Source organism: Desmodus rotundus, chromosome 13, assembly GCF_022682495.2.
Source record: "Desmodus rotundus isolate HL8 chromosome 13, HLdesRot8A.1, whole genome shotgun sequence".
NCBI lineage: Eukaryota > Metazoa > Chordata > Mammalia > Chiroptera > Phyllostomidae > Desmodus > Desmodus rotundus.
Genome location: NC_071399.1, coordinates 25,888,948 through 25,911,946, shown reverse-complemented (window position 1 = coordinate 25,911,946; position 22,999 = coordinate 25,888,948). Strand labels below are relative to the sequence as shown.

The 22,999-nt window shown below is 40.9% G+C and overlaps 1 protein-coding gene and 1 long non-coding RNA gene across 6 annotated transcripts; one reads left to right on the top strand and one right to left on the bottom strand.

Moving 5' to 3' along the window:
- On the bottom strand, positions 1-15,289 carry SMIM19 (small integral membrane protein 19). Of its 3 annotated transcripts, none has more exons than XM_045186744.3 (5): positions 15,154-15,289; positions 9,375-9,512; positions 7,684-7,808; positions 3,882-3,970; positions 1-2,062 (listed from the first exon to the last, which is right to left on the bottom strand). In XM_045186744.3, the coding sequence occupies exons 2-4, from the start codon at positions 9,506-9,508 to the stop codon at positions 3,906-3,908; spliced, it is 324 nt and encodes a 107-aa protein (XP_045042679.1). In that variant the 5' UTR covers positions 9,509-9,512; positions 15,154-15,289; the 3' UTR covers positions 1-2,062; positions 3,882-3,905. The 3 variants fall into 3 exon arrangements, with proteins under 3 accessions (XP_045042679.1, XP_045042678.1, XP_024434615.1); XM_045186743.3 differs by lacking the exon at positions 1-2,062 and adding an exon at positions 2,582-3,714; XM_024578847.4 differs by lacking the exon at positions 1-2,062 and having other exon boundaries at positions 2,582-3,970.
- On the top strand, positions 14,756-21,824 carry LOC128779879 (uncharacterized). 3 transcript variants are annotated; one of them, XR_008425946.1, is made up of 3 exons: positions 14,756-14,957; positions 19,108-19,495; positions 20,599-21,824. It is a non-coding gene; the product is annotated as an uncharacterized lncRNA (long non-coding RNA). The 3 variants fall into 3 exon arrangements; XR_008425944.1 differs by lacking the exon at positions 14,756-14,957 and adding an exon at positions 15,178-15,317; XR_008425945.1 differs by lacking the exon at positions 14,756-14,957 and adding an exon at positions 15,301-15,400.
- The last annotated feature ends 1,175 nt before the right edge of the window (positions 21,825-22,999 follow it).

Sequence of the window (22,999 nt, the reverse complement as noted above, 5' to 3'; positions counted from 1 at the left end):
AGTACATCAGTATGGAACCCAATGCTACATGCCACTCATTTACTTGGGGGTGAGAGGTCAATTGCCGGGGTCCAGCCTCGGCGGGTCTCAGGGTCCCTGAAGGATGGACAGCGCAGGTGAAGAATGAGGGATCAGACACCAAGTTTGATGCCGGAGAACGGCCAGCCCTTGTGGGTCTGACCGAACTCAAAGAGTTTAATCAAGCTTTATTTTTATAGGGATTTGTTACATAACATCAAAGGAACAGGTGCATGGCATGATTTCTCAAGCAGAAAAAGTCTATACAGAAATACCAAGAAAATGTACAGGAAGTTCTACAGATTTGTTCATACTAAGGTTATTTTGACCAGGAGGGCTATCAATCAGACAACTACAAGTAACTACATGTACAAAGTTTCAAATGTCTATCGATCATTTGATGGCTAACAAAGTTTTCAGAATTTGGCATAGGTCAAAAAGATAGGCTGGACTAGTCAGCGGTTATATGTGAACTATTAAAGGGTCTGTGTGGTTAGGCTTTCTAACTCAGCCATCTATCTTCCTGTTAGGTTCTTTCTTTGTGCACTTTGCAGGGGATGATCTTTGTATTTGTTCCCTTGTGCTTTCATCATAATAGTTCACCTATTTTCCTTGCTCTTTTACCCATCTAGTTCCGTCAATTATTACTCCTGTCCAAGGTATAGGGGGGCTGTACTAAGGGGGATATCTAGTAAAACTTTTCCCCATTTTTCGGGCAGCTAGCCTGCCCATGGTCTAATATTAATCTTCCAATAAGTAGGAGAAATAGGCTGTGGAGGGGTTATAAGGGACTTTTGTTCTATGGCCAAGAAATCATTTTGTACAATTGCATTGGAATTCTGCAGATCAGTGGGCCCGAAATACAAGTGCTCAAAAATCCTACCACCTAGTAATAGCAAAGACCTGCGTGCAAGAAGAGATATATAGGAAATCCAGCTACAGCTGTGTCTGCTGTGCAGACGCATCTCATCCGTCCTGACTGTGTCAAGGGTGTCAAGGGTCGGCGGTAGGTCGGCTCCTGACAGTCAATGCCAGCAGAAAGTGAGGGGTCGCTGCTGCTGAAAGCTTCCATGTGTGCTACAGGACTTAGTAGTTTACCACCATAGCTCTCTGCTTGGTCCTCATCCTTCCTCCTAAATCCGCATTTAAGACCTGTCTGCCCCACATAGACTTATGAGACTGAAGGGAGGCAACAAGGTAGGTGGGAACTTTTCTTGTTTTATAGTTTCGTGCAAGTTTGGCCCTGACTTAATCAGGGAGTCAAGTGGGAAACTTAAAACTGAGCCCCAGCCCCTATTCTCACTATTTTGCATACGGGTTAGAGGTCGGCAAATAAGTACCCTTGTTTCCATTTAGTTTTCCAGCACCTCTGCCTATTTGAATTCTGTTCTTAGAATTGAAGTCCACGGGTCATTCATGTATACATATTTAATAACCATTTGCTGACTGAATTAGTGGGTTCCATTCTCTTTAATTATATTTTCTAAGATATATTTGGTTTTATTATCTGAAATTATTTTTATTATCACTATTTTATCTGTTGCTTCTACTCAATACTAAAAATACTTCCGACATGACACCGATTTTACCATAAACTCTGCATTTCATTTTCTGGTGAATCATATAACTAACCCCACCTGAAGCAGTGTGAGGTCAATAGCAAACATCTGTGTCCTTTAGCAGCCAAACCCTTCCCTGAGTGCAGCTGGCTGGCATCCGCTAAACATCAACTATTTAACACGCTCAAGCTGTGCACCCATAGGGTGACTGGTGCTTACTGCTGAATACCTTATGCATTAAAAAAAGGGAAGAAAGGAGGAAAAGGAGAACACAAGTGTTATTTACCATTTTATTAGTCATTCCATTTTTCTTCCAAAGAAAATAGTTCCACTGAATCCTTGGTGGACTGGGGGTGGGATGGGGGCGGGCAGAGGCAGGACCGTCAGCTGCTGTCGCTTTGAAGTGTGGCTGCAGGCTTCTATGCTTCTCCCAGCTCAGCTGTTGAAGCAGAGAAGAAACTTCAAAGGCCGACTTGCTGTTGTTCCTGCCAGTGGGGGTGAGTGATTCCCATCAGTCAGCGTTAGAGAAAAAAAGGAGGCATTCATCCTCTCTCACTTGCAGGGTTTGATGTTCACCAAACAGTCCACCAGCTTTCAGCTGTGACTGTCACTACCTAGTAGACGCAGACAAAACCCACCACAGTCAACTCCACTGTGATTTATATTTACTTATGTACACTATCTTTACAGATCATGCGGATGGCCAGGTTTGTAATTCGTCCATATCGTGCCCACGTCAGTGCAGCAGGTAAGCAGGTCCTGCTAGATTACACTCCCTGCCCACGGGAATGTGCAGTGTGTCTCCCAGAGCAAAGCGAAGTTCAGGATCGGCTCCTTGCTGCTCTGCTACCCCCAGGCTATAATTATAACTGTTTACAATCCTTCAGTTATACATAGTTTCTCATCTATGTATAGGCGGTGCATTCATTCATTTGTGAGTTAAGAATCAGTCCATTTGGTCAACAATTTACCTTGCACAATATATACATTTTTGAACGCTATAATCAATTTTAAAAGAAAACACAACTCCCGACTGATTTTACTCGGTCTAAACCTTTTTACTTAAAATTTCTATTATTTCACTTTACCATTATAAGGAGAAAAGAAAATAATGCTGAAATATTAACTCTTAGAATTAAGAATACCTTTGAATCCCTGGCTGGGTGGCTCAGTTGGTTGGAGCGTCGTCCCATGCACCAAAAGATTGCACGTTCGATCCCTGGTCAGGGCACATACCTAGGTTTCGGGTTGAATCTCCAGTCAGGGGTATGTACAGGAGACAACCAATCGATGTTTCTCTCTGACATTGATGTTTTTTCTCTCTCTCTCTCTCTCAAAAATCAATAAACATGTCCTCGGGAGAGGATTAAAAAATACCTTTGACTCAAAAACTCTAATTCTTGGCCAGTTACATGGACAGTTAAACTTCCCTGCCACTATCTGCAACCAGCTGTAATTTAAATAAATATGAACAATTAGGTAGAACATTTCAATGTACAGTACAAAATAGTACAAGATAAGAGAGTCTTCAGGGAAGCTTATTATACTAAAAAAAACATAAGAAACCACACAGTTACATTAAACATTGATAGTCATATGACCTAAAAGCAAGTTGCTGACACCAATATAACATGTCCATTATTTGGCGACATGGCCCCAATGCGGCCTAAAGGAGACCCTTATGGTGGAAATGAAACTGTAGAATTAAAGAAAAAAGCAAGCAAACACCTAGGAACACAATCAAGGGGGGAAAAAATTCCAGAAAGCTCCCATAATTACCAGATGGGTGTGCTTCATGGTATACAAAAGGCAGTCTGCTATGCTAAGTTCTGAATAAGCAAATAGTTCATTCAATTACAAAGTGGTACGACAGCAATGAGGACACAAATCAGTTATCCATATCACACTTACCACAGAGTACAACCAGAGGAAATTATGCCAATGACTGGACTTTCTTTTTTTTGATTTTGCAAAAATGTTTAACTCAAAGTAGTCTAAACTTCAGACTTCCACTTCCAAAGATGGGTTTTCATTCCTACCTGATTGTACCCTGAAGAAACCAGAAGTCTTTAAATCACCATATCTCTGGTTATAGTTTATCCTCCTGTTTTCAGGCTTTTTGAACCATTTTTTATTTCTGTAACAAGCGAGTCAGAGATGAAATTTTAAAAAGCAAAACAAAACAGACCAAAAGAATTGGAGAAAAGTCACAAGTAAAATGATTTTATGGAGAAACAAGATTTTTAAAAAATGTGCATGATTTAGTAGAATGAGGAGTTTGCTACTATACTGTTTAACAATTGCTTGTGTTGCTCATTTTCTGAGAATTCATTCCAACGAGAGCTGCACACTGTCAGCTTGGTTTTGTGGCTGTTGATAGTCATACTTCCTTGCTATTCAAAATCAAACAAAAAAAACAAGAAAGAAAGATAAAATTAATAAAATAGTGAAATAATTACTAGCTAACATCATTAAATCACAGTTAAGCCATGCATCTCAGTAAAGAATTAACTTAGAATTAAACAGAAGTCTCCGGTAAAGATTTGTCCTCCCCTCTTTGTCATCCTCTAATTTCTCAATATTGCTGATATCCGTTTTATATGTTTTTATTATTATTATTATTTGTATATCAGGATTATTCAGAGCTTTAAAATATAGGATGAACAAGAAATTAAAAAAATAAAATATAGAATAAACATTATTAAGCTATTGAAATTGAATGAATTTTATAATTTCCTCCTTTCTTGCCTCCCATTTCCATCTTAAGATAAATAATAATGCTTTTGTTCACATCATAAGGAATTTGACTATAGTTAAACTTATAAACCTAAGAGACCTATTACTGAACTTTGTAATACAAACTAGAAGAAAAAACAAATATGCAATTCTGTATTCTCTTTGTCCTTCTGAGAAATAGTTGAAAATGGTCTTAACCTAAAACTAGAGAAAGTATAGGGCTAAAATCTTCATGAGGGCCACTCACTGCTTAGCTTTACAACTCAGTCTCTTCATTCTTTCCTAGCCAACAAAGATGCTATTTGTTTACACTTCTGGGGAGATGTGCGTGAATTCAGATTTTTGTGGCCTTAAGCTTGCACAACTTTGGGAGTCCTCTTTAAGAAAAAGAATTTTGTTTGCTATTTCCTCTTGCCCACCAGACTTTGTTAGGGCTAGGTTGTCACGAACACGGTGAATGATCCAACGTGAAGGGGTTTAGTAAATGTGCAAATCCACCCCCCCCCACACACACACTGTTTATAAGAATAATGGTTTCCAAAGAGGCCCACATTCTAATCCCCATGATCTGTGAATATGTTACCTTACAGGGCAAAGAGGACTTTGAAGATGTGATTAAGGTAAGTACCTTGAGAGGGGGAGATTACCCTGGATTATCTCGGCCCCACTTAATAACAGGGCTCCTTAAAATCAGAGAGCCTTTCCTGGCTGAGTTTAGACAGGAGGAAGATAGAAAAATGGAAGAATGATTAGAAAGATGCAATGCTGTTGGCTTTGAAGATGTGGGAATGGGGCCACAAAGCAAGAAATGTGGGTTGTCTCTAGTAGCTGGAAATGGCAAAGCAACATATTCTCTTCTAGGGCAGAATAAAACTGCCCTGGCTGGTGTGGCTCAGTGGGTTGAATGCCAGCCTGGGAACCAAAAGGTAGCTGGTTCAATTCCCAGTCAGGACACATGCCTGGGTTACCGCCCATGTCCCCAGTAGGGGGCATGAGAGAGGCAACCAATGGATGTTTCTCTCCCACATCTATGTTTCTCTCCCTCTCTTTCTCCCTCTCTCTAAAAAATAAAGTATTAAGAAGAAAAACCTCCTAACACATAGATTTTATCCCAGTGAGACTGTTGTAGGATTTTTAACCTACAAAAAAGTAAGATAATACATTTGTGTTGTTTTAAGCCACTGAATTTGTGATACTTTGTTACAGCAGCAATAGAAAACTGATACACCTTACAAAGACAGGAATTCTGATAAATTTCATTTTATGCCATTCCCATCAGAGAAGGAAAAAACCCCTGTACACTGGGTTTAAAATGGTATATGTTATACTATTGGTGATATAGTCACTCTGAGTAGCATAAAGAAATAGTATCTCTTTCTTGGCTAGGCTTATTTTACTTCATTGTAATAATAATTATGAAGCATAACGCCTTTAAGGTTCATCTGTATTGTAGCATATGTAAGAATTTTCTTCCTCTTAAAGGATGAATAACATTCTACTGTATCTATGTACCACGTTTTGTGTATTCATCCATCCGTCAAGGACAGTTTGCACTTTGGCTGCTGTGAATAATGCTGCCATGTTAATTTTACTTCTTAGCTTGGACCGGTAACCCATGCATATGGTACAAAGTGCAGAAGGGACAAAAGAAAAACAATGAAAGTGTGTCTTTATCCTACCTGATCAGTCAGTCTTACAGCTACGTATCTAGCTGCTTTCCCCAAAGGAAATGCTGTTATCAGTTCTTAGGATAAAATGTATGCTAAAGAATTTTTCAGAGGTTTTACTTGTTGGCCAAAAAGTCTGTATGCTTTTTTCCGTAAAATAAAAGACACATTTTTCATTTTCATGAATAACTTTATTGATTTGGATATAGTGAGTATGTTGGCTCTCTCCTGTGTGGTATAGCGTTGACTGTTCTCAATTAATGTCTTGATTTGATTGCTATCAACTTCAGCTGGTCTACCTGACTGTGGAGCATCCTCTGGTGAGACATCTCCAGCGTAAAACTTCGCAAACCACTTTTGGTGCGTTCCATTGCTCACAGCACCTTCTCCATACACTGAACAAATCTTTTTCTTTCTTTTGCGTTCTAGTTACGTTTTTACCTTTCTTGAAATAATAAAGCCTAATATGCCGAAAATGTTGCTTATTTCCTTCCATGTTCAATATTAAATGGCTACACAAAAATTCACCAATTTTGATAGTTTTTTTAAAAAATGCATGCTGATATGACAGCTGTCACAATACAATGTAATGAAATTGTTTCAAATGAACTAAGTGCTACTAGACTCATCTTACAGAATAAACCAAAAGAACTTTTTGGCCAACCCACTATTTTTTTCCTACTTTTTACCTAAAATTTCATTCCTTGCTTCTCTCTATGCACACGCGCGCACACACACACACTTAAGTTTTTACTGTGGATATATTTCTCTTAAAAAATGTCCAATCTTTTTCTTTAAATCCCACACTATCCCTATCAAGGTAATAATTTTAATAATCTGATGTATATGTTTCCAAACCTTCCTCCACACTTGCATAATTATATAGAACATTTATACTATACATAGATAATACAAGGGATGTTTTGGTCTTTTGATTTTAAAAGAGTGGCATTATAGTACATATACTACTATATTTTGCTTTTCTCAGCTTAATTGTACACCACAGAAGCAACACCCTAATTTTTTTTAGATGGTTGCATAAATGGCTGTGGCTTATAATTCATTCTGACTCCATGCACTTTACACTTTGTTTCTTCTCCAGGAGCCACATACTCACCATGTTCATGCTACAGAACACACTACTACTGAGATAGGACCTCCGACCTTACGCATGCACAATGATGTCACATGCCATTTCCTGGAAGCCATTCCTACCCTGCTTTGGCTTGAAGTAATTTAACTATAGCAGAAGGGACTGCAAACTCCATAAATACAAACTTTAAACCCCAACTAAAAGTAGTTCCAACTCACTTTCTCTTAGATCCCCCAAATGCTCCCGGCCACTTCAAAGCCATTCCACACAAGGGGAAGTACAAAGGAGGGAAAGATTACAGTAGGAAGAGATAGCAATCTTAACTGAATGTTCAAATAGCTAATTCTTGCAAACTTTACAAAAGCATGATCACATGCACACGTTACTAGGGTTCTTCTCTGGGCTTTGGAAGGGGCCGCACACACCCAGGGTCCTGAAGCATTACCATCATGCAAATCTGCCCTTGCTGATATTGTATGTTGAGCCTCTGAAAAAGGCACTCATTTTTCATCGTCAATTATTTCTGAAAACCTTTTGCTAACTGGATTCAATTCCAAAAAATCTATTTTAAACAAGTTTATGTACAGCGTTAAGCACAGAATATACTTACAAACGGAATACATTTCCAGTTGCTGTCTTAAACGAATTTTGCTGATGGTGTCATAAAACTTGGGCTCTGACAAAGTTTCTGCTGTAGGTGGCACACTGAATATCCTCATAATTTTCCTTTTATTCCTAAAACACAAAACCAATGCAGAAAAGAGACTTGTATTAATATCTATGGGACTATAACATTCTCACGATCATTATAATCAGAAACTACATTCAAGGATTTAAGTGGCAAGGAATCCATGTTTTCTTTTGTTTCTGTGGATGCTTCCTTGGCTCAAGTATTCTTTCTTTCACTACAAAGTGTGAAGCTGTGCCTGCACAGCCACAGGGCTGTAAGGAAGAAAAGAAAGTGGCTGAACACATCCACTTCCTACCACAACTGTGCTCCTCCATTGGGCCTCCAGTCCCTGCCCCCGATAAAGCCCAATATTGTAGGGAAAAATGCATAAAGAAGAAAACACCTGATTTTCCCCTCCCTCGCATGTCCTCCAAATAAAGCTACCTTTCTGGGTCTGACTATACACATAATGTGAGCAGACCTTAATTTTGGAAAATAATGAATAAGCATATTTCTTAAATACAATAGCATGGCCCTAGTGGGGCCATCTATTTAGAATGGGTAAGTGTGCCCTTGCTTTTAAAACAGTGGGGTGAGGAGGAGATAGCAGCTATTTTCAGAGGAAAGCTGTTTCCAGCAAGTGGGCCAGTGCTGCTCCGTGGAGCCTTCTCTCGCCCACCCCCTGGAGAGTAGGCGGCCCCAGGGGCTCAGGCAGCTAAGAAAGCTGAGCTTGTGTGTCTGAGAGCAACTATAGGCTCTGAACTGTTCCCCAAACCAAACGTTGACAATTTGGGGATTACTAATTATTTTGAACTTTCTAATGCCTTTTTGCCTTCGGTAGAGGACACCATGAAACATGTGGCTATAAGCAGAAGCAACTCAGTTCAACTAATAACTGCTTTCTCTCTTCAAAGCACCTCCCTCTTTTTTTCTTTTTAACTGTTTAAAGGAAAGGAGCCAGAGAGAGAGAGAGAGAGAGGGGGGGGGGGGGGGAGAACAAGAACAGTTAAATTATGCTACAGCACCTACAGAATTAAAAGTAGGAAATGTTTATTGAGAATTTACATTACGCGGCACACCAGGGACACAAAGGTTAAAGGTCCTTATTCTTAAGGGACTGAAGTTTTTGTGGAATACACAGACAAGTAATCAGATAATACCAACATTGTTCAAGAAGTGCTATGATACAGTCTTGCAGAAGAAACAGAAGGGAAAGCTTAAAATGTACAAAGAGAATTGCTGAACACATAGGAGTTACTGTTTCTGCATTTCAGGGACAGGCCCCCCGCCCCCCAAAATGTGCTCCTCCAAGGGTGACAGTCAGTGAACACGGCTGGAGGATAAAACTGAGCTGTATGAGAAATGACAGCATGGGAGTACAGTGCATGCAGCCGGTCCAGGTGCCGGGAGCGGCACTTAAATCTCCATCTCTTACAGCAACGGAGTTCCAAGCCAACCCTCAGTGTCTAGAGCTCGAGAGCCCGAGTAGTCAGTGCTTTCAGAGTGAGAACAAAAATGCTGATGAAATTGTTTTTGTGCATCGAATTCAGATAAAACAAAACAAATAAACCATCCTGCCAAGCTTTTAAATGCCCAGTTCCTTATCTCAACTAAGGTTCTCAAAGATTTACCTCTTGGCATACATGAAGAGACCAAAGCTCACAAGGATCACTACCAAGTAAACGTTGGTGGCTTCGTTCCAGGCCTCATGAACGCTGTAATCGATAGAGCCATCGTCACCCATCACTCCGTAATCCCCAGGCATGCGGCTGTAAGAGAGAGAAAAAAAGAGCAGGTTTCTGTTAGTGAGCAATGGTGTGAGTGGAGAAGGGCTGGCCAACATTCGGCCTGCTGGTTAACCCCAGCCAGCTGCCTGTTGCTGTATGGCCCGGAGCCGAGAATGGTTTTACATTTCTACATAGATACATTTTAAATGGTTATAATTACCTACATAATATCCTTGATTGATGCCTCACAGCTCTCAAAGCCTAAAATATTTATAATCTGGTCCTTTAAGAAAAAGTTGGCTAACTCCTGGTCTAGATAAGATAACTAAGGCATGGAACATTTTTCCTTATTTTCAACTTTGAAACACCATAGTTTCTACATAAAGGTTAAAATTTGGAATTTATTAGTCATTAATAAAGGGGTACGGTTTGACATGCCACTGCAGAGTTTCCAAACAGTAACTATCACATAGATTAAAGCAACTGAATACTTTGAAACACAGACCCAAGCCACGGGCTGGGATGCTCGGAGAGGCGCTGCACCTAGGGAAGGTGCGACAGCCCCGCCAATGCTCTTCCATGTGCCTTCCGACTCCTCCGGAAATGTTGGGAGCTTTATCTAGCTTTGGCCTGCTGGCCAAATGTGGCTGAAAGAAGCTATGGGATAAAAAGCTACTTTTTACTATTGACACAGCTGTGACTTCTATTCAAGGAAACGCATTCTTTTGACATTCCCACAGAAAATAAGAGTGGTAATAGCAACTGTATCAATTAGCAAGAAAAGAGTAATGGTTTCTTATTTGTGTTTGGGAAGGAAATTGAATCTTTCCTTTAAGAGTAAGTTCCTCCTTTGTGTTGGACAGAAAAGGTAAGTCTAAGTAAAATGACCTAACATGCGAAAGAAATCCAGAAGTGTTACTTTAGACATTCTGTTAAAAGGAGAACAAATGATAGGTGATAACTGTACTGTAGTTTTAAAAGATAAAACAGCCATTTTCTAATATCAAGAAAAAGAGTACCTAAAATGTTCAAGAAATTGTTCTGCATTTTTTCCTAGATATTCTACAACAACGCAGGCATTGCAGACATTCACCCACCAAAATATCTTGTAATCTATCCTATAAGCCTGCAAAATATTCTTTAATGCAGATTTGGCTCAGTAAGCTAGTCAGTGTGTATTAGGGGCAGAGTTTGTTTTCTTTTTTAAAAATATATTTTATTGATTATGCTACTACATACAGTTGTCCCATTTCTCCCCTTTAGTCCCCTCTGCCCTGTGCACCCCGCCACTCGCATTTCCCCCCTTTAGTTCATGTCCATGGGTCATACATATAAGTTCTTTGGCTTTTATATTTCCTATTCTTAACCTCCCCCTATCTTCTACCTACCATTTATGCTACTTACTCTCTGTACCTTTTCCCCCTCTCTCCCCCTGCCACTCCCTTGCTGATAACCCTCCATGTGGTCTCCATTTCTGTCATTCTATTCCTGTTCTAGTTGTTTGCTTAGTTTGTTTTTGTTTTTGTTTTAGGTGTGGTTGTTAATTGTGAGTTTGTTGTCATTTTACTATTTGTATTTTTGATCTTTTTCTTAGATAAGTCCCTTTAACATTTCATATAATAAGGGCTTGGTGATGATGAACTCCTTGAACTTGACCTTATCTGAGAAGCACTTTAACTGCCCTTCCATTGTAAATGATAGTTTTGCTAGATAGAGTCATTTTGGATGTAGGTCCTTGCCTTTCATGACTTCGAATACTTCTTTCTAGCCCCTTCTAGCCTGCAAAGTTTCTTTTGAGAAATCAGCTGACAGTCTTATGGGAAGTCCTTTGTAGGTTAACTGTGTCCTTTTTTCTTGCTGCTTCTAAGATTCTCTCCTTATCTTTAATCTTGGCTAATGTAATTATGACGTGCCTTGGTGTGTTCCTGTTTGGGTCCAACTTCTTTGGGACTCTCTGAGCTTCCTGGACTTCCTGGAAGTCTATTTCCTTTGCCAGGCTGGGGAATTTTTCCTTCATTATTTGTTCAAATAAATTTTCAACTTCTTGCTTTTCCTCTTCTCCTTCTGGTATTTAATAATTTGGATGTTGGAATATTTAAAGATGTCCCGGAGGTTCCTAAGCTTCTCCTCCTTTTTTTGAATTCTTGTTTCTTCATTCTTTTCTGGTTGAATGTTTCTTTCTTCCTTCTGGTCCATATTGTTGATTGAAGTCCCAGTTTCCTTACCATTACTGTTGGTTCCCTGTACATTTTCCTTTATTTCACTTTTCATAGCCTTCATTTTTTCATCTAGTTTTCGACCAAATTCAACCAATTCTGTGAGCGTCTTAATAACCAGTGTTTTGAACGATGCATCTGATAGGTTGGCTATCTCTTTGTCACTTAGCTGTATTTTTTCTAGAGCTTTGATCTGTTCTTTCATTTGGGCCATTTTTGTCATCTTTTTGGGCCTGTTGCGCAAAGGGGCGGAGCCTTAGGTATTCGCCAGGGCAGGGCAACCCACAGCACTGTGCTGTGACGCTGTATGTGGGGGAGGGGTCCGAGAGGGAACAAGGCTGCTTGCTCCGTTCTCTGCCGGTTTTTAGTCACTTCCCCTGCTACCCACAAGCAAACTGGGCCCCTCTAGTGCTGATTCCCGGGTGGGTGGGTTTGTGTACATTCTAGGCCCCTGTGGGTCTCTCCAACGAACTCTCCTGTGAGGCTGGGAGTTTCTCCTACTGCTGCCTCAACCCCCACAGGTGTTTTCAATCAGAGGTTTGAGGCTTTATTTCCCCGCCCTGGAGCCTTGGGTCTATCTTGCTCCCCAGTTGTTCCTCCCGGTTTATCTGCACTCGAGTGTGAGATTGTCCGCTCTGCCAGCCGCTGCCTTGCCGCGAGTCCTGTCCGCCCAGCTGCCCATCTCCGCCCCTCCTACCGGTCTGGATGAATGTTTCTTCTTTATCTCCTTGGTTGTCAGACTTCCATACAGTTTGATTTTCTGTCAGTTCTGGTTGGTTTTTGTTTTTAAATTTGTTGTCTTTCTTTTGGTTGTGTGAGGAGGCACAGTGAGTCTACCTACGCCTCCATCTTGGCCGGAAGTCTGTTTTCTTTCTTACAGTGTGCCTCTGCACAAAATGAATGAAATTTCCCTAGAGGTCTGCTCCTAAGCCAGGTGGCACAGTTGCCCCTTGCTAACATCCGAAGTCTTCGTCAGACATTTGGGGGCATAATGCACTCATTTACAATAAAGTGAGTATCGTGAATGGCCATTTAACTTAAACTGTCAACATCAAGGGCAATTAATTAATTAATTTCTCTAAAACATCTATTGGTGTCTGACGAATATAAAATGTCTTGTAAAAATTAGCCAGGGAATAATAAAAACAGAACTTACTTTAAATTATATATAGTAATTTATAGATACAAAATCTAAATTCCTATATATTACAGTGTGGCTGTGGCTTTTTTTTTAAAGAGAATACAAGGCACAGGGGGGTTTGGTATAGTTAAAGTTTCAATTCACGTTCCTTAAAACTAAGCTCCAGAGTTTCTTTGAATTTAATATTATGATTGATAGTAAGTAATCAATCTACTTTAGCAATGGAACTTTTGGAAGACCAAAGACTAAGAATTATGATTTATGGAATATAGAATTTTGTTGGTGCCAAAATGTAAAATAACAATGACTGTGTTTGGCAAAGAGAGATGACTTTACATATCTGATTTGAGACGCTGAAGAAGCCCTGGAGCAATTATGCAGCAAGGGTGGTAGGTCTCAGGATTGGGAGTTATTAACAGATCAGGGAAGAAGCAGGAAATATATAGTAATGGCCAGTAGCACGTATCTGACAAATTATGACATTGTTTCCTACCTATTTTCTAATGCCTGATTGGATCTGAGCCTGGTTAATTTCTGGCTTCGATTTTTCACAAAATTCTGTTCCTGTGCCACTCAATGAGAGGTCTATTTCTAGAGAGCTTACAAAAATGCCAGCCTGTAGTTACAGAGGCTTTCAAATTACCGCTCATCCAGATGGTAAAATGTTAACGTGGATTATATAACATATATTAGACAACACCATTGGTATGCAATGACACTACTGTTCCACAGTTCCAGGGAACAGCACTGGGGCTATTTTTAGTAGTGTCATTGTGAAAGATCTGCACTCAGGGCAGACCTTTCCTGTCCAGCCCTCCATTATGACCAATGGCATGACTCTGTAAGATTGCCAAGAATAAAGAATGGTTTTGTCCAAAGTCACGGTACAGAACTGCCCCCCCCCCATAACCCAAACTATGACCATCCCCTCCCAGCGTGCCCCAGTCTAACCAAGCATGCACACATACACCTGCTGAGCGGTTCCTGCATACCACCGCAGCCTTCTGCTTCATTCTAAAGCAAAATGCCCAAAGGGTGTTAGAATGGTTCATTCCTGGCGAGTTAATGTTTCAGCAAGATCACATGTGCTTGGATCATGATTCATCAATTTCTGAAATTCGTCATTTGAGAAAACTAAACTTTTTTTCACATATTTTTCCTGTACAGTAATGTTTGAATGATTTCAGTAGGGAGATGCTAGGATCAGCTTAATAAAGTCCCAGGGAAACATTAGTATCCAAAGATACAGTTGCCAAAATATGACAGCTTGGGATCAGTTTCCATTTGATAAACTTTTAGACGGAAAATTAGTTTCCTGATTTTGTGTTCCTGGTATCATGTCTAGCTGGTTCTAAAACTGGGCATCACTTGTCATCATGTCTTGAACATTATCATTTTTGTCTCTCACTTAGTACTTTTTAATTTTGGTGTAACTTCAGATTAGAATGACTTGTATAGTTCCAAGAGTTCCTTATAACACAACCCACTGCATAAATGTGATTTTCTTTCTCTCAGCCTTTGAAACACTGAAGGTTTGGGTTTCTGACGCAGAAGGTTACAAGCTAATAGGCCTTCAGGAGGAAGGAACCAACTAGAGGCCGGCAATTAACATTTGAGGGTTTACGTGCTGGACAGTCAATATATTCCTTTACACTTCACAACCACTCTGCTGGGAGGCACTCCATTGTACAGAAGCAATCGGGGTAGTGGTGGTGGTTACAATAGTACGCCTTGCCCGAAGTCATACAATCTAGGGAGTAGAGGGGCAGGATTGTCACTTGCATCTGACTCCCAAACCTTAACACTGTCAGCCCTGACCCCAATCTTGTGAGACCTGCTCCCTCGGAAAAACAAATCCGATTGAGCAGGTACAGAGTATAATCCTTTCTCAGGAAGTGGCCTCAGGCTGGAGCCTTCAAGAGCTCCAGATCTTTTGCGTTTCCCCCCGCCCGTGGGCTGCATGTGATTCAACCTTTAAATACTCCAGCTAAACCCCAACCACGGGGGGCGGGGGGCATCGTGCCAGCCCTATATTTGCATTGCAGATGCCGCTACTTCAACGTCTTTGTCTGCGTTTCTGGAACTCGGAGCCTCACTATTTCCGAAGACCCTGAGAAGTTCCGAGCAAAGGTGAAGCAGGTAGAAGGAGCCTCCAAGCCCCAACTGGGGGCACGGGGGCGGCCTGGACCTGTACTACCCTTCCTCTCCCCTCCTGTCCTCTCCACTCTCCACCCCAGCGAGTCAGGGGCGGGGCGGCCGGGCGGAGGGCGGGGCCGGGTGACGCCAGATCGGGGCCCGGGAGGCGCAAGGACGCGGGTCCACTCACGCTGCTCACTCCGGAGGCGGCAGGCGATCGGGCTGCTCCTCTCGGGGCCCTTCCCCTGGAGTTGGGCCGGACTCGCGGGAACCGGTTACCGCACGGACCTGGACGACCTCTGCCTTCGTCATTTCCTGCCGGCCCTTCGGTTTCCGGATAAAACAAGGAATCAGGTCTTTCCTTCCCGCCCCCCTCGGCCCCCCTTTCAGTTTTTGAACGGGAGAGACGCAGCGACGGCCCGGTGCCGCCCCCGCGCGTGAGTGGAGCTGGGCTCCCTTCCCCTCCCCCGCGGCGCGTCACCGCCGGCCCCGCCCCCGGCCCCGACCCCCGCCAGGACTGCGCGCGCTGTCCTCCGCCAGTGTCCGGCTGCCCGACAGTGGCCCCCGCGGGAGGGCGGGGCGGGTCCGCTAGGGCTTCTAGTGGCAGTGGGTCTCGCCGCCCTGCCTGGAAGTCCACGTGGATCCAGCCGTGGTGTGCTAGAACCCGGCTGGAAGTAGCAGGGACAGGTCATTACCCGGGAGTACCGTGCCTCTTCCCGCCCCTCTTCCACGCGCCCGGGGCGTGATTCTAGGCGTGGGAGGGGGAATGTGCATTGTCCTATGAATCGAGATGAGGCTGGGAGACACGAAGATTTACTTTTTTCGTAACGCGGGCGTAGGATTAGTTTTAATGCTTGCCTTAATATTTATTTAAGAAAGTCTGTGCTCTCCAAACTGCCTTTTCATTTTCCCTATGATAATAATGCGTGGCTGAGACTGTTGAAGTGCTTTAAAAAACTGGATGCTGTAATATTGAAAGTTTAAGTGATTTGAGTATTTAAAAAAATGTATGTGGGGACGTGAAAAATGTAATATTTTCTAGCATGAGACAGGTAATGAATGTATGTAGGATTCCAGTATTAGTATTTAAGTTACAGATTTCAGTGGTTGGTGCAGCGTTGCAAGTAAGTGGCCATTTGTCCACGTGCTTGAGGTCTTAACTGTTCCTTTTGAGCTAGTTCTCTAGGGTCAGCTGACTGCTAATTATAATTCATGCTAGTCCGTGTAGAGGTTTTATTCTTAATTGATAAGCAGAAATAAGAACTAATATTTAACACTACTGTTAGGAAGTTTTCTCTGCTTCTTTGTGGATCATTTTGTTACAATTAAACTCACCTTTGTCTAGATGAAGTGCGTTATTTCGTACACTAACATACTGGCTGTATTTATATAGTATTAATGCCTATTAGCTTGTATGTATTATATACATAATTATATGTTATTTGCATTCAGGACTCTAAAGTTGGAAAGGTGTAAAAGTCACAGTGGGCAATGTTGAGTACTGTTTGTTTGCCAGGCCTGTGCCAATGGTCTCATGCTTTATCATATTTAATCTTTCAGGATAACTTTTTGCATAAGCATAGGTTGCTCAAACATTTGAATGCATGAGTTTGGTTCGAATGTGTCCAAGTGTGGAATATGTACATTGATTACTGCTCTGTTTCTGCTTTTGTAAATTAAGGGCGTTGGCAATACATACTGACTTATAGAGTAAATTGATGTGTTTTTCAAATTGGAAGATGGCTTTAAAGTTGCATAGAACTGCAGTTAGTCCTTTTATTTGAGTATTCGGTAGTTTCCAAATTCCCATTACATATCATTGTCATCAGTGGACAGGTGATGCTTGGACAAAAAGGTAAATGTTGGGGAAGCCTTAATGGCCCCTTCTGAAAGGCTTCTCTCCATATCTAGTTTCTAAGTGACATTCCTAATTAAGAGTTAACAAATGACAAACAGGAAGAGTAATTGTCCAATACCAAATCAAGGAACTAAAAAACAATGGGCTGGTTATTACTTTGTTGATTAAGTCTGACATTCATGGCTATGAGTGTTAAGAATGTTATCTACATGCAGGGGGTCTACTTAATTTTTCAGTTTGCTTGTAAATATCTTAAACATATTCAGTGTCGAGTCCAGTATGTTGTGCATTGAGAAGTTAAGTTTTTGGTTGGATTTAGTTAAGCAGTTTTGACTTCCTTAAGCAAGAAGTTTATTTTGACTGTATTTCCACAGATATAATTTAATGGTTTATATAGGCATAACAATGATGAGAACAGTGGTGGGATCCAATAGTTTGCTTCTTGTGAGAGTAGAAGTAGTTTAAAAGGATGAGGGAAGTACTTGCTAATGTGTCTTATTTGTGACTAGAGCCCCTTGGACCTTATGTATCTTGTGATTCTGGTGGTCCGTCACCGGGGAGGGAAACAATTGAGAACACTTTGCCAGTCAGTATGTATGAGAGGGTTCCTTCACCTAAAGGCATTCTCTTTGGGGAGGAGATGAGTGGAAAGTTGTCATCAATGGGAGGGTGTAAGAAGAAGACGACGCACGTGTGTTCTTTTGGAGTTAATACTTGTACCCATGATGACTAACGGATTCTTGCCACCACATTTGTCTGCAGGCACTTTCCTGGTAGATATTTGGTATTTGTAGGCAGCCACTTGGAGGTGAAGTAAAAGAAGGAGGGGAGGGGGATGGAGAAAAAGCACAAGGGTATAGAGCAAAGCATGAATAGGTTACATTTGGACACAATTTAGGAACCAGGCCTTCACAGCTTATATTATGGAAACTGTTCAGATAAGATTGTATGTGTTTGTAAATCTCCTGTATGTTATTTGTATCCAGAAATATGGTGGATACCCCTTTAATGTGCTTTGTAAGCAGTGGAACATTTTGGGTGCAGTACATGGGAAGTTACTGAATTTTTCATTGCAGCCATTTCTGTATGTCATTGTTAGAAAGCCGGAGTGACCCGTAATGCCAGCATTGGCTCCTGCTTGTAAGGTATTTAAGCAGTGTTGTGTTTCATTGGATTGGAAGACAAGTCCTCATTCCTTACTTGGCTCTCACATGGAGTGCCTTTTAAGCTTCCAGAGTTCAGGGACCTTCTGTCTGTCGTTCATTGCCATACCCCTAGAGCCTAGCTAAGTATGGAAGGCGCTAAGTAATATTTGTGAAATGAATAAAAATATGTTGGAATCTTCTCTCTTCTTTCCACTAGCGAAGGTCCCACTTACCATTAGTGGCAGGGCCCTCCATTCTTACCCTCTCCACAGCATGTGCAGCCCATGATGAGCCCTTTGAATGTTAGCTGTTTATTTTAGTTGGTAGTATTTTAGTTGAACAAACATTGTGTACACATGTGAAACAGTATGAGAATTTGGAGCTCAATAAAAAAAGTAATAATAGCAGCTAACATTTATGTAGGGCTTAAAATGTGCCAGACACTGTTCTAGGTGCCTTTACATGTTAATTTGACTCTCACAACAATTCTTTGAAATAGGTACAATTATAATCCCATTTTTCAAATGAGGAAACTGAGGCACAGCAAGGTAATGAAGTTACTTGCCAAAAATCACAACGCAAGTAATGAGCAGGGAGACACGGAATATGAACCCAGGCAGTCGGGCTCTTGAGTCAGTGGGTTCCCCTGGGGAATTTCACTTTATCGGAGACAGAAGAGAGATCTAAAAGTTGACACTACTTGCTCAGCTGTAAAAGGTACTCTTTTTAAAATTTCAAAGTAGCATCTAAGATGGCAGTGACTCTGAAGAAATAATGCTGCATTTTTCAGTGAGCTGAGGTTGATAATAAAGTGGTTAAGGGGACATTGAAAGGAGATACTGAATTTTGAATCTCAAAGCTGAGTAAGGACTATATGTAACTTTTTTTAGATATGGAATTCTAACACAGTAATTTACTAGGGCATAGGCCAGTGACTGTTTAACTTAGTGTCAGAAAACTAATGTGAAATAAAATAATATTGAATGACACTTGATATCTTGGTATTTTTCTTTTTAAAACACTAGAATTAAACTGCTAGCAGTAGTAATTTGCCAGAATGTGTGTTATTAACGGTTTCCTGTGTACTTCTATGCATTTGCTTTGTTATGTGAAATCTTGAAATCTTGATCCATTTTTTCAGCTTGTCTTGGGGCCAGGAGGCCCCTTCAAACCAAGTAATATTTCTTTGCGGGGAAAAAAACCCATAAAATTATGCCGTTGATTTGGTAACAAATCTGGAGTGAAGTCATTTTGAAGCTATGTGGAAACAGACAACGGCCTACACACAGAATCCGGCGAGATGAAGAAAAACGGTGTTCTCTGAAATCCCAGTTTTGTATCCCTTTAGTGGGAGCCCACAGTGTTATTTTGGGGGTGCTGGGCGTCACCAGAGTCACTGACTAAATGACTGCACAGATAGGGGAGTTCGGACGTCACCCCGCCCACAGCCCAGGAATCAGAGGAAGTGCCCTAGAGTGAAGCGTGGGCCACAGACCTGGTTAGCAGCCAGGGAGGACCGCACTCCGCAGGTAGAGTATTCTGGGTGCTGCAGATGCTTCTGGGTAGGAGGTCGTGTCCTTTGCCTTGGGGATAGTTTTATCATTTGAGTCAGTGAAGAAATGACGGTTGCTGCTGTCATTTTAACATCAGCATGTAATTCGGGACGGCCTGTCATAGAAGCAATTTATAACTGTGAATATTGTCCCCCAGTCGTGTTCTGGGTAAAATACCTGAGGAAAAAATGTGGAAAATTTGGGTTAAAATCTGTACTGAAGATTTTATCCAATTGGCACGTTAGCTTTAATTGCAAGCTCTTCTCTGAATGGAGGGGTTTAGGCAAAGCGAAGGTGATACACTGATTCATATTTTAAGCCTATCAAGCTGGATTGTTTAATGGAATCGGTACCGCCCCACTTTGTGAATGTTAGGGCTGTGGAACTGGATCCTGCACGTGATCTGGTGTGGTGGTTCTCTAAGCAGGAGTGTACGTCAGAATGGCCCAGGGCTCATAGTAGAAGGAACAGGTGGCGTAGCCTAACCCCAGCAGCATGGTCTGTGTTTTAAACCACCTGCCCCTTTAAGAAGAGCCAGCCCTGTATTTTATAAGAAAGAAAATCGGGGGAAAGTGAGATAACTATCTTATAGCTGATCCATGGTACCAAGATTTTAGCACCGGATATGTAATTTCGCAATTTCACAGCCGAGAGAAAATTTTTAGGTCAGTTTAGTAGCCCAGTTTATAGCTCAGTTTAAACCATGCTTGTTCATGCCATTTCCAAGTAAGATGTGAGTGTAGAGAAATAGTATTTTCTCGAAGCTCATCTTCTATCCTGGCTGTGGTGAAATTCAAAAAGACGATCACCAGACTTTCTTTACAATTTTAACTGGTTTTTAAAATTAATTTTAGGAGCTGTCAATTATTTGGAGTGTTTTTATTATATACCCTGTGATGACCTCTTAAATTTTTTAGGAAAATACTTAAAGTCAAAGTGAAGGGTTAAAATTTTTTATTTGAATTACTTATTCTTCCATCTTAGCTAAAATGTAGGAGAGAAATGTGTGAGAATTTGCACTGCTTTTTTTAGAGTTTGTATTTTTAAATGTGGCTGATTTTTGACTTCTTTTTTTTAAGGCCTCTTCTATTGGAAATGGCACAATTTGGCTTCCTTGTCCTCTTTGAGTGTGAGAGAGAACCCTAGTTTCAGCATGTCCTCAGTAGAGACCGGAGAACCAGGTTTGTTCCTTCAAGACACCCGCGAAGGCCTGCGGAGCAGCAGCCGCTTCCAGAAGCAAATAATAATGTCAGATACCTGTGAGTGGACTGGATGGCCAAGAGACTCATTAAGATATTCATGGAAGAATGGTAAAAAACTGAAGAAATGGCAGATTTCAAGAAGGGACCCCTGTGTCTTATAGGATGTTTGAGCAGCGGAAAGAAGATAGTTCTGAAAATATGAGTGACGAAATGCTAGCATATTTCTTTACGTGTTTCTTATCTTTGTTAACCCATCTGCTTTTGTATATGCTATTTTCGTTATTTTCCTCTACTGCAGTAGCCAGGAATATACTTGTGATCAGAGTTTTATTCTCTGTGGATAGAGAACTAGTAGATACGATAGGAGAAACAGTAAAATGTATTGGGATGTTGACCCCTAGCAATTGACTTTCATTGAATAATTACTAAAAGTGCAGGCTGTTGATTAATTGCTTTTTCATCACGATGTGCTGCTGTCACAGACTTTGTGAATTTACGTTCATCTTTATCTACTCTGAGGCTCTGTGTGTGCCTCCTTACTTCTTGCACAATCTTTGAACGGCCAATCAATGGCCTTATCTTTTTGTAGTATAAAAATAAGAATTATATTTTTATAAATAGACCTTCGGTATGGTTGCCCTTTCACCCTGGTATATTTTCTAGGATCAAGATTATAATTGCCATTCTTATTCGGAGTTGTTGTTCTTTGCTATTTTTAAGTTCTTGGTTAATATTTTGTTTTCATTTACTGTTTCTAGATGGAAATGAAGGATGAACTGTTTTCAGTAACCTAGGAGACCAGAATAACATGGGTAGTAAAAATCTGTAGAGAATTTACAGCACATCTTAACTGTTACGGTTTTAACCTTGTTTTAAGCCCCCATCCAACAACTTCTTAGTGGGGATCTCTCCCAGTGCTGACTGATAAGTGTACACGCACACACATATACAGAAGGGGTGAGGGAGGAAGAGAGAGAGGGAGAAAGCTTTTGTAATTAACAAATGTTGGCCATTAAGGTCATTAATGTGTTGGTGTGAAAATTAGTTTGTCGATTAGAACTAAGATGATTAACTGATACCAATAAATTTTATTGTTTTCAGCTCTTTCTTTTTGCAACTAAGTTGACATCATCAAGAATTTTCTCCTCTGTAAGTTGAGGAAACCTTTATCCTTATGTATCAAGCCTTACCCAACAAAGAAATTTAAGCCTAAAAACAGATTTAAAAATTTAATTTAATAAAGTGAAATTCCAGAAAAAAAATTTAAGAATATTTTCTTTCCCCAGTATGCCTGTTTTACTTCATCCCTTTAATCTCATTTCTACCCTATCTGCTTATCACCCGGTCTCACTTTTACACCTGTTTTCATCTGTCCATGTTTTCTCGTTCGGTGTCTTTGCATTTTACTCACTTCCTTCCTTTTCCATGATTCACCCTCCCGCTGAAAATGCTTTCTATTCTCATCACTCTCTATTGCCTTGGGTATGCCTCCTTCCTAGTCTGTTAACTCTGGGCGTTTCTTGTTGCTACGTCTTGTAATCCAGCTCCTGGCATCTCTGGCTCCTGCCTGGTTTACCCTTCACCTTTGTTGATTTCTTGTCTTGTCCACCTACGTTCCCTCTTCCTCTCCGGCCAGTGGTGATCTCTTCTACCACCTCTGTCCACTTCTGTCTCTATAGCTCACTGATCTGTTATGTGTGTTGTGTAGCTCCGATTCCCTCTCATCTCCAAATTTATGTTTTCTCCCTGTACTTTTTAGCTGTTGTGCATTTGTTCTGTCCCTGGGTGGTAGGTATTACTGGATGGATTTGTTGTCAGTATTTGCAAAGAACACAGACCCTTGCTGTGTATTTCCTGGGTAGCCAGGATGAATCAATTATTATTAATTTTTTTTGGAACATTGAGCTTCCTGTGTTTTCTGCTTCTAAGAATTTGGTTGGTATTCTAGAAGACAAATACCACTTTAAAGAGGGTCAGGGCAGTTATATGATACTGTCATTTTAACTCTTTATTCAAGAGTTCATAATGGAATTCAATCCCTTGTCTTGAAAGATTTTAAAAAAGACATCCAAAGCAGGTTTTGGGGTCAGATGGGAAGAGGAAAGTAAATACTGTAAAAGGATTAATATTCCACTTCTAGAACTGGAAAAATTAAAATTACAAACCACCTGCTTTAACAATGATTAAGTAAAAGTTTCATTAAGAGAATAAGTATCAGGAATTGTTTAAACTGGTCGTCTGTATTTTGACATTTCCTCTTAAGTTCTGAGACCTTGCT

Bases quoted from the DNA above. Each gene is read 5' to 3' on its own strand.
- SMIM19 (XM_045186744.3), bottom strand. From the start codon at position 9,508: ATGCCTGGGGATTACGGAGTGATGGGTGACGATGGCTCTATCGATTAC. The intron at 7,809-9,374 runs GTAAATCTTTGA...TTTGTGTTTTAG, and splicing joins CTCTTCATGTATGCCAAGAG to GAATAAAAGGAAAATTATGA. The intron at 3,971-7,683 runs GTAAGTATATTC...GATTTTGAATAG, and splicing joins ACTGGAAATGTATTCCGTTT to CAAGGAAGTATGACTATCAA.